At 40.7% G+C, this 9578-nt stretch overlaps 1 protein-coding gene across 1 annotated transcript; it reads left to right on the forward strand.

Moving 5' to 3' along the window:
* Window positions 1-129: 129 nt before the first annotated feature.
* On the forward strand, window positions 130-7931 carry anxa4 (annexin A4). Its single transcript, XM_079179029.1, has 13 exons — window positions 130-256; window positions 1524-1574; window positions 2392-2479; window positions 3157-3251; window positions 4171-4284; window positions 4893-4983; window positions 5559-5638; window positions 6049-6105; window positions 6184-6277; window positions 6889-6984; window positions 7096-7154; window positions 7269-7391; window positions 7685-7931. Exons 2-13 carry the CDS (start codon window positions 1566-1568, stop codon window positions 7739-7741), a joined length of 963 nt encoding a protein of 320 aa, XP_079035155.1. The 5' UTR covers window positions 130-256; window positions 1524-1565; the 3' UTR covers window positions 7742-7931.
* The last annotated feature ends 1647 nt before the right edge of the window (window positions 7932-9578 follow it).

Below are 9578 nucleotides of genomic sequence, written 5' to 3' on the forward strand. Positions count from 1 at the left end.
CATTCATCTTGTTTAATTCGTAAAGTATCTAAAGCTGTCAAATAATTGCAGTAAAGTAAAAAGTACAGTATTTCCCTTTAGTGGTTGTAGCTTCGACATTCCGTGAATGCAGCGTGAAAGGAGGATCCTCTCAAAGAAATCGTATCAAAGTGGGTGGGACGTGAGAGCAGCTGTAAGATATAAACTCTAGTCTTCTGCTACGTTGACGCTTTCACCTTTTGACGGGCTTCACGTGGATACTTTGTCTTCAGGACAGGTAAGATGCTGTTCCGGGGTCGGGCAGTCATGTTGTTTCTTTGGTGTTTTGAGTTATTGGTGTCGGCGGAGTGGAGCGCAGACTGAGGCGGTTAATCCTCCGTCTGCAGGGTGTGCCCACCAACTTCATAGTCAACTGTTCAGAAGTGCTCCGCTTCCTGAATCACTTTGAATGCGACTCTTTCTCAGCTTTTTAAATAAACCAACCAAGCTATCCGGAAACTCATAGTGTAGATTTTTATAATTTTGGGGAACACATTTCATTTTCAATAACTTTGCAAACTATGGTAAAGCCTTTTCTGTCTTGGCTTTTAATATAGGATACAGCGGACTAAACTTTCTCACTATTGCTCAATATCCAATGAACTTGCTGACGTCATAAAATATAGTAATATCCAGTAAATCATGCGTTTGAGATTAAACAGTTGCATTCAGGATTATCCCAGGTATAGCTTTGACAGGTGAATGACCTTCAAGCCCCGACACACACACACACACACACACACACACACACACAATGTACACATTTACACAATTAAAGTGAACTGGAACACACTGATGTGGTTCACACGTGGAGCTAACCCACATTTTGTTTGTTCAGAAGAGGATTTCATAACATTTACACTATGTTTGCTTTAGAAACAGGATCCACTTTGTGTTTATTTACATCTGTGGTCCACACACATGTTGTGAAGCGTTTGTAGGAGTCAGTATTTACACCACTCAGGTGTGGCTGGTGACCTACACACACTGTGTTTGAAGAGTAAGTGTCTCCACTCTCACATTCCAGGACAGGTGTCACGTTTTTGTCTGAAAACTCCATTGTGCTCGAGTGAAAATGGAGGGAGGTCTTGTCAAAGTAGAACATAAAGGATCGTGTCGACTAAACGAGTCTTCTCAATAACTAAATGGATTTTGACAGATAGATGATAACTATACATCAGAGGGTAAGTTGATCCCTACCAACAGGAAAATAGGTAGGAGGGAAACTCCTCCATAGTTGCTCTCAGTGGAGTAAATACAGGTGTGTCCAAACAAACAGCAGCTAATTGAGATTAGCTCCTGGGACGAGCCGCTCAGACGAGGGACACGAGGGAGCCCATGACCAAAAGTGTGTTACGGAAACCCTCTCTAAGACTAACGGCATACAATATTGATCAGAGGTTAAATGAGGGTCACATTCTAACAATTTACTGCATTGAATTAGTTATTTTTGTGTTTCATTGTGCGAGTGACAAAACTAACGTTATGTATTTATTCTTTTGTAGCTTTCTGCACCTCCAGTTGGGAAAATCCTCATTCTTCCTACAATGGCAGCGGTGAGTCCGTCCTATAGCTGGTGTTCCATCGAGCTGAACAGACAATAGCCATATAATCAACTGTATTTACATTTATTTGCATCACCAGCAGAGACTGTGCACTGGACATGCCTGGGTAGCAATTAAATATGAAAATGTTCATCTTTTATTATAATTCCATTGTAATTAAATATGAAAATGTTCATCTTTTTTAAGTTTGCATTTTTTTTTCTTGATGTTACTCTTAATACTACCGTGCAGTTCAATGTTATCGTCAGATGTTTATCACGTTTAATCAATGCAAAAACTCATAAAGCAGTGTCAAATGATTTTGGTATTTTTGATTTAGACTAAAACTGACCATTCCAGCTGTGGAAATTATCCTACTTGATGTATTAGGATTAGGAATATGAGTGACTCAAAAATACATTTCACATCATTTGAAAAAAAAAAAAAAAAAACTCAATAAACTACTTACAAATTCTTAAAAGCACAACTCTTTCTTAGAAAAATCCAGAATCGTTCATTTCAAAAGTTCAACTGCTTGACACAAGATGTCTCCTACTTCAGTGAACAGTACATTGATGTGCTATGGATGGTTTAAATCCCCACACCTTGAACTCGGAGGTACGCTGAAAGGCGTGCAGAGAGAAACGTTCTCCCTCTTTCAGAAACATGTGAAAACAGCCTTCTAGTGTCAAACTGCACATACATCCTCCCGCACAGCGAAGGTCAAACCAATCCAAGTGAAAGCACACACGTTTTTTTTAGTGAAAGGGGAATTTAAGTGTCTTTCTGATTAATAAATAAATGACATTTTTTTGTCACTTATGATCAGATTGGAAAGCGTGGAGCAGTGACTGAGGCGGCCGGTTTCAATGCCGAGGCTGATGTCCAGAGTCTGAGAGAAGCCATGAAGGGAACTGGTGAGTGATCCAGAAACCGTCGGTAGCTAAAGATGTGTTCGACTGTGTCATTAAGACGAAGCCTCCATGAGGAAAGTGACTCTTTTCTTTGGCCTCTCTCCTCCTCCTCTCCAGGAAAGTTTGAAAACTAAATTCAGTGTGTCATCGTGGCAGCTTTAGGTTTTCCGCTTTCATAGCCCATTCGGCTGAGAGCGCCGTTGTACTTTGCCTCACCTCCACACACGGTGTTGTAAAGCTTCTTCTTCACTTCTGATATGGAGTTGAAGATTAATCTCATTATGGGTTGCACTGTCCTGAAACCATGTTGGCAGGTATGCACCACTTGAAGAGAAACACCCTAACAAACATTCAGGAGCTCATAACAATGCCACTTCTTTCTCTATCGGCAGATATTTAGGATAGCATGTTGATGCTGTTAGGGTTGGCTCGCGTAATCATCGTCGCCTGACTCTAGTTTGAGCGCTATTGGAAGCAGATGGTTTCTATGCTGATGAAAACAAACAACTGTGTGTTTAAGATTATACTCCAGGGTCGCAGCGCTGGTGCCTGATTCTTTGTCCTTCACATCGGGGCTGAACTCTTGTTCTTCAATGATTCTCCAAGAATAGGAATATATGATCATTTAACGTGAATAGCGGTTCAGGTTATGAGATTCTGTTTTGTATTATTTCTTGCAGGCACTAACGAGGAAGCTATCACCAAGGTCCTAGCACACCGCACCAATGCCCAGAGGCAGCGCATCAAAGAGGCCTACAAACAATCAGTGGGGAAGGTGAGAGTTTTGACTGAGCTGGGCTCAAAGGCAGCGAAACAAAGTTCCTCTGTGATTTCGCTTTTCAACATCAGTCCACATGCATGAAGCAGCAGAAGCAGAGAAACTGCAGCTGGAGCGCCAGAGGAATTACAAAAAAAAAAGCAGCCTTGATGGAGACTGTTGGCAGCAGCAGTGACTGTGTCATCTCTTATTCCATTGTGTACACTCTCAGTCTTTAACTTGAGGTTGCTGTGCTAACATAGTGCTGATAATGTGCAAGTTAACCATTAACTGTAAAGCAGAAATGAATAGCCCCCTGTAAACAAAGACCAGGACAGAGAGGGCCTTGTCTTCTGGAGGAAAGTCAAATTTCCCCTGCCATAAAATAAAAAGAACGATGAACCCACAGAGGTACACTTCCCACTGGCCGCTTCTTCATTACATGATTATATGGATCAATATATTAACTAAAAGGGAACTTGGATGTTTATTGCATTTCCATAATGAGATAATAACCCACTGTGCAGCGTCTGGTTAGAGGTCGATAAAGTTATCTGGAAGTTCCGCAGAGGGAGCTGCAGAAGAAAAAAAAAGGCAGAATCCTCGCAGGCAGAAAGAGTGAGTCATGTTGCACACATGATGACGCCCACATGTGGTCACATAGGCGAGTGCTGTGTTTCACAAAACTGTGTCCAGAAACCACACCCTCTAGTGGAGACAAGTCCTGCTGCTGGAATGTGTGAAGTCATGTCTCATGTCCACGCTGGCAGCACAAAACCCCAACACAAAGCCAAGATTTACTTGTTTTTTTTTAATGTGAAGATAATTAGCTTTCGTTACAGATGCCCCACTTGATTTACAATTTTGTTTTGAAGTACTTGGAACGACTGGTGGGATGTTTTTTTCTGTTAATCCATCCGCTCCCGTCCTCCTGCAGGACCTGGCTGACGATCTGTCCTCGGAGCTGAGTGGGAACTTCAGGTGTGTCGTTCTAGGTCTGCTGATGCTGGCGCCTGTGTATGACGCCTACGAGCTGAAAACTGCCATGAAGGTCAGAGTTTAGGATCACGTGATCGTCTGTATTGTTCATATCGTCAACAAATCCCATGAAAAGACCAAAGCCGATCATGAATTCACCCTCAAACAAGTAGTGTTTGTGTATCGTCCAAATCCTGATTTATCTACTTTCTCTGTGCCGCAGACACACCATTGCACTGAGTGACATGTTCCTTCATTACAATGAAGCTGGGCAGTGTGGTTCATTTTTAACCAATCATTTTCATTTAGTCAATCTTGCATACACCTTTCTGCTGCCGAAAAAACTCCTCAGTGTATCAAATGTGTGTTTATCCGCAACTGAAAGTAGTCCCCCAACAAATACACAATTCACTCCTGTTTGAGTAACGTTAGCTTAAAAACTACAGGGCCGCACTGTTTTTTTAAGTGTGTATTGGTGACATGTCTTTAGTACATGTAATTGGGGCTGAGAGAGAGAAACACTTTTTATTGGGATTTGTTGACAATTAAAGAATATATAGAATCCCACCAAACTACATTTCCGTTAGTTCATAAACGTCTCATATTCTCAGTGTAAAGCATCACACCCTCATGTCTTCATGTCTTGTTTCTAACACGTGTCCAAATCCAATTAATCAACAGGGGGCTGGAACTGAAGAGGCCTGTCTAATCGATATTCTGGCCTCAAGGACAACTGCTGAAATAAAAACCATCAATGAGTTCTACAAGAAACGTAAGTGTGTCTCTTCCGTGAGCAGAATTTATGACGTCGGGTCGTGGTACGGTCGGTCGGTGCCTATGGGTTGCGAATGATATTCGATATTGTGTATCAGTGACAGAGCCTCTGTTCTTTATTTGGAGATGCAATGACATCCGTTATTAGAAAACAGTGGATGGCATAAATTATTCATTAAAGCCATTGCTGCTCCCTATGAGGCAGTTTATTGTTTGCGTATCTGTTCTTTTGTGGTTGCAGTGACGAGTGAGTCTGCAAATATTGTGAAAGTGGTTTTAAATGTCTTTCAATGTGTATAAACACATTGTTTTGTGGTGCTTTGTGTTACATGTACATTTTATATACGAACAGTCTGGTGAATTTAGATCACAACCCATTTAATATTAATGAAACAGTATTCAGTTGTAAATATTTGATTTCCAAACCTCATTATTTTTACTAATCTCATAGAAAGCCATATAGTATGCGGTGGCTCGTTATGTCAGTTTGTAATGATTTTTCTGCTCCATAGTCGTTAGAATTGAACAAGTATTTGATTACGTGCTTTGCATTTTATTTTCGTTTCATGGCAGAATATGGAAAAACCTTGGAAGACGCTGTGTGTGGAGACACATCAGGAATGTTCCAGAGGGTTTTGGTCTCTTTACTGACGGTGAGCAAACATTAGCCCAGAACCTCTTCTGGCTTTGGCCAGAGTGAATGTTTCAGTTGCACATTATTAGAGATCACAAAGAAGAGCATTCTATAAATTGTAGATTCAATTTAATGAGAAATTAAAGAGTATTTAGTATTCACGTCCTTGCTTTAAAGCATTTCATGATACATTTCCTTTTGAGTTGATTTGTAACAAAGAAAACATTTAGAAATTTTGCGTAAAATGACTTTTAAAAAGTAAGAAGTTGGGGTGAAAACCTTATCAACCATAGCCTGTGGAGGAAGCAACACTCACTTCTGCGTCATAAAAACATTATCCGTTTCCTCTTTTTTTTTCTTTTCGCTTCTCCGATGTTGTGCAATCCTACACTGGCTTTCTGTTAAGCTGTTCCGTTTTCTGCATCGCAGGCCGGCCGGGATGAAAGCGACAAAGTGGACGAGGCCCAAGCTGTTCTCGATGCCAAGGCAAGGGTTCAGGTTCTTCAGATGAAAGTATGCGTTTCAATTATGGCTCCCAGTTATTTCAACGTTTGTGATTTTTAGGATATCTATGAGGCTGGTGAGGCACGATGGGGCACGGACGAGGTTAAATTCCTCACGGTGCTTTGTGTGAGGAACCGAAACCATCTGCTACGAGGTATACTTACAGCACATTCACAAACACCATGTTAAAATCTAGACACTTCATATCCTTGTGTTTATAAAAGAAAATACTACCTTTTACTCCATGTAGCAGACTCTGGGGATTTTACTGACCCTTTTGTGGAAGTTTTAGAAGAAAACACACTATTAAGCCCCTTGCGCAATGGACAAAAACACACCCACAAACATTAGGATTTTTGCGGTTACAATTGGCAATTCATTCCCAAGACAAATGACTGCAGTAGTCACGGGTATTTATCGGCGTCAGCTCCCATCGACAGTGATGGAAACATGACAAACGGGTGGACGTGCTCATTTTCGGCCCTTTTCCAGTGCGACGCTGTGTGACGTGCATGTCTGAATATATAAGAAATAAATCAACAGAGATTCAGACAATTAGAATATATTAATGTAGAAAACATACAATTAATATGATCTCCTTAAAGCCACCAGGCTTCAGTCAGACATGTTACCTCACTGTCGGGAAAACACATACACACACATTCAAACAACAACAAAAAAGGAGTCTTATCACCTATTTATAGCGTTTTTTTATTACTTTAATCTTCCTACATGAAGTGTGTGACGGTCGTCTTCTTCCTGCAGTGTTCGAGGAGTACCAGAAGATTTCTGGGAGAGACATTGAGGACAGCATTAAGAGGGAGATGTCTGGATGTCTGGAGGACGTCTTTCTGGCCATAGGTTTGTTGCACTTTTAAAACCGAGCTTCCACACTTCCACCACTGAGTTTATTGTGTCCATGTTGTGAGAGCTTTGCACCTCATGTTGCTGGGATTTGTTTTTGCTTTACAGTGAAATGCATAAGGGACAAGACGGCTTTCTTTGCAGAGCGATTATACAAATCAATGAAGGTAAATATTTCATGCTTCTAATGGAGCTACTGTACTGAAACGTGAAATGAAATCCATCTATGTACCTAATATCTATAAACTCTAGCGCCATGTGAACATTGTGTCTCTCGTCAGGGGCTGGGCACTACAGACAGTGTGCTCGTCAGAATAATGGTTGCGAGGGCGGAGATCGACATGTTGGACATCAAGGCGCAGTTCCTGAAGATGTATGGCAAATCTCTCCACTCCTTCATCAAGGTGAGGCACTAAACACTGGGGGCGGGAAATACTCAAGTCAGCAAAAAACCCTGCAATACATCAGCTGTGATATTATTAGAATATTGCCTTAATGTAGTTTTGAACTGTGACAAGACTTCAATGCATTACCGCCGTCATTTCAGATGGTTATCTTAAGATCTATCATTTGAATTGTCTGTTTTTTTTTAAAAAAAAAAAGGTCTTTTGACAGTTTGGATTGGTGACACTGATTGCAGTTATTCCCTACACTGGTCCCTTTTTGAAGTCTCACAGATCTTTTTCTCACTGTGTAGGGAGACACATCTGGTGACTACCGCACAATCATGCTGCAGCTGTGTGGAGGGGAGTAAGAAAAAAACCCCGTCAGAACGACTTCCAGCTCTTTATTTCACATTATGAGCTCTTATTCTGTTGAAGACTTCCTTTATCTTACGTTCTCTTCTTCCATGGCCTTCACATTTCACATTTCGCTGATTGAACGTGCCTTGTTTTACTGTTTTAACTTTAATACCAATTAAACCAAAGACCAGTGACCTTTTACACGTCTGTTTTCGTTATTGATCCCGTGTTAAGGATTAATTAATGGTATTGGAGATATTTATGCTTCTCACATCTCTAAGAACATAAAAGAGTACAGGCCTCCAGCTGCCGGCCTTGTTGCAGCGCAACATTTTCATCACCGTCCAGTCAGTTAAGTGCATTTGTTTAATTGGTAGCAATTACTCATTTGTTGAGTCAGCCCTTTGTCATTTCACTCAATTACATTAACGGGATGCCAGCTTGATTTGGGAGGCAGTAAAATGTGTTCTAATCAAGTTAAGGAGAATGTCCCATAGCTCATACAAACTTACAGTCCTCCATCTCGCAGCAATACGCCTGGGAAATATTCTGCTGTGGTTGCACTCAAGGAGACCACTAGGTGGAACCAAAATAACTACATGAAGCCACCGGGAGCGCAGCAGTGCAGGAGAATCTATCAGCATCATTTGTGACAAGTACAGAGCTCAACGTCATGTTTTTTTTCCCCATTTAGCTGCAAAATATGACTCACCTACAGTTTAGTTTCTGAGTAAAAACACTTGTGATGTACAATATGTTTTTTCACTGTCCTTAGTAACGTAAGTCTGACTCTCCTGAATCTGGCTTGTGCTGCATACATTTATAAAAATAAAAAGTTCAGATCCCTGCAATGCACTCACTGTGTGTGGCACCAACAGGAAGAAGAAGAAACATCACTAAACCCCCGTCAGACCAGTCACGCTTTTAGACAGCCAAAACGACTGCATCCATTTATGTCTTTGAGGGGCTGCCACCCTCTGTGGCCATCTGCTAAACGCCTCATTTAGTCACTTCAGAGCATTCAGACGTTTTTAAAGGCAAAAGCTGAAGTTGATCCCAGAAAAGAGTTTATTTATTAAACATTGTCTCAGTTTTACATTTGTTTTTTGCTATTTTTTTCGTCTTTGTATCCTTAGATGCAGCAACTACGGTGGCTCTTTTGCAAATGTTAAACGTGACATTATAAAATACTATCAGTATATCATTCAAATGAAATGCTTGCAAAAGAAATGCTTCTGCATGTTCAATTTAAATCCTTTTATTTGAATTCATGGCATGAAGTCTATTCATTCAGAGGATTTGTTGTTTTTCCATTATGTACAATAAAACATGATCCAAGAATAAATCACTTAAAGACCATTAAAAAGAAATATTTCTACAGGACAGCCAGAGAAACCACTTCCGCCATCATCTATTCTTGATGTGAATGTGAAGACAGAGTCACAGCCAGGAGTGTTTTAGTTTATATGTCTGTACATTTGATTAAAAAAGAAGTTATGAGGTTTGGGGCGTGCAGGAAATCCTTGATAAATGTAGAAAAGGACAAACGGATAAACAGGAGAGACTAAGTGTGTACAGCGAAGAAAAACCTCATAGGTAAAGGTATTTACTGAGCACAAGGACACACAGGAAGTATGTTCATATCCACTTTCACAGCATTAGAAATATATCTTGAGAATGAGCACAATACGGCAATTACCACCATGGCAACATAAATAACATGCATGGTAACAGCAGACATCCTAATGCTTCCTGTACGCTCAACCTTCTGGCAGCTGACATATGTCGGAGGTAAGATGAGTCATAACAGAAGATAATTATCAAGCAAACACAGAATAAGCTACAGCT

Source organism: Pholis gunnellus, assembly GCF_910591455.1.
Source record: "Pholis gunnellus genome assembly, chromosome: 18".
NCBI classification, from domain to species: Eukaryota; Metazoa; Chordata; class Actinopteri; order Perciformes; family Pholidae; genus Pholis; species Pholis gunnellus.

Excerpts from the sequence above, each read along its gene's own strand:
- anxa4 (XM_079179029.1), top strand. Across the intron at positions 5,639-6,048 it reads TTTTGGTCTCTTTACTGACG|GCCGGCCGGGATGAAAGCGA; the intron begins GTGAGCAAACAT and ends TCTGCATCGCAG. Across the intron at positions 6,985-7,095 it reads GGACGTCTTTCTGGCCATAG|TGAAATGCATAAGGGACAAG; the intron begins GTTTGTTGCACT and ends TTTGCTTTACAG.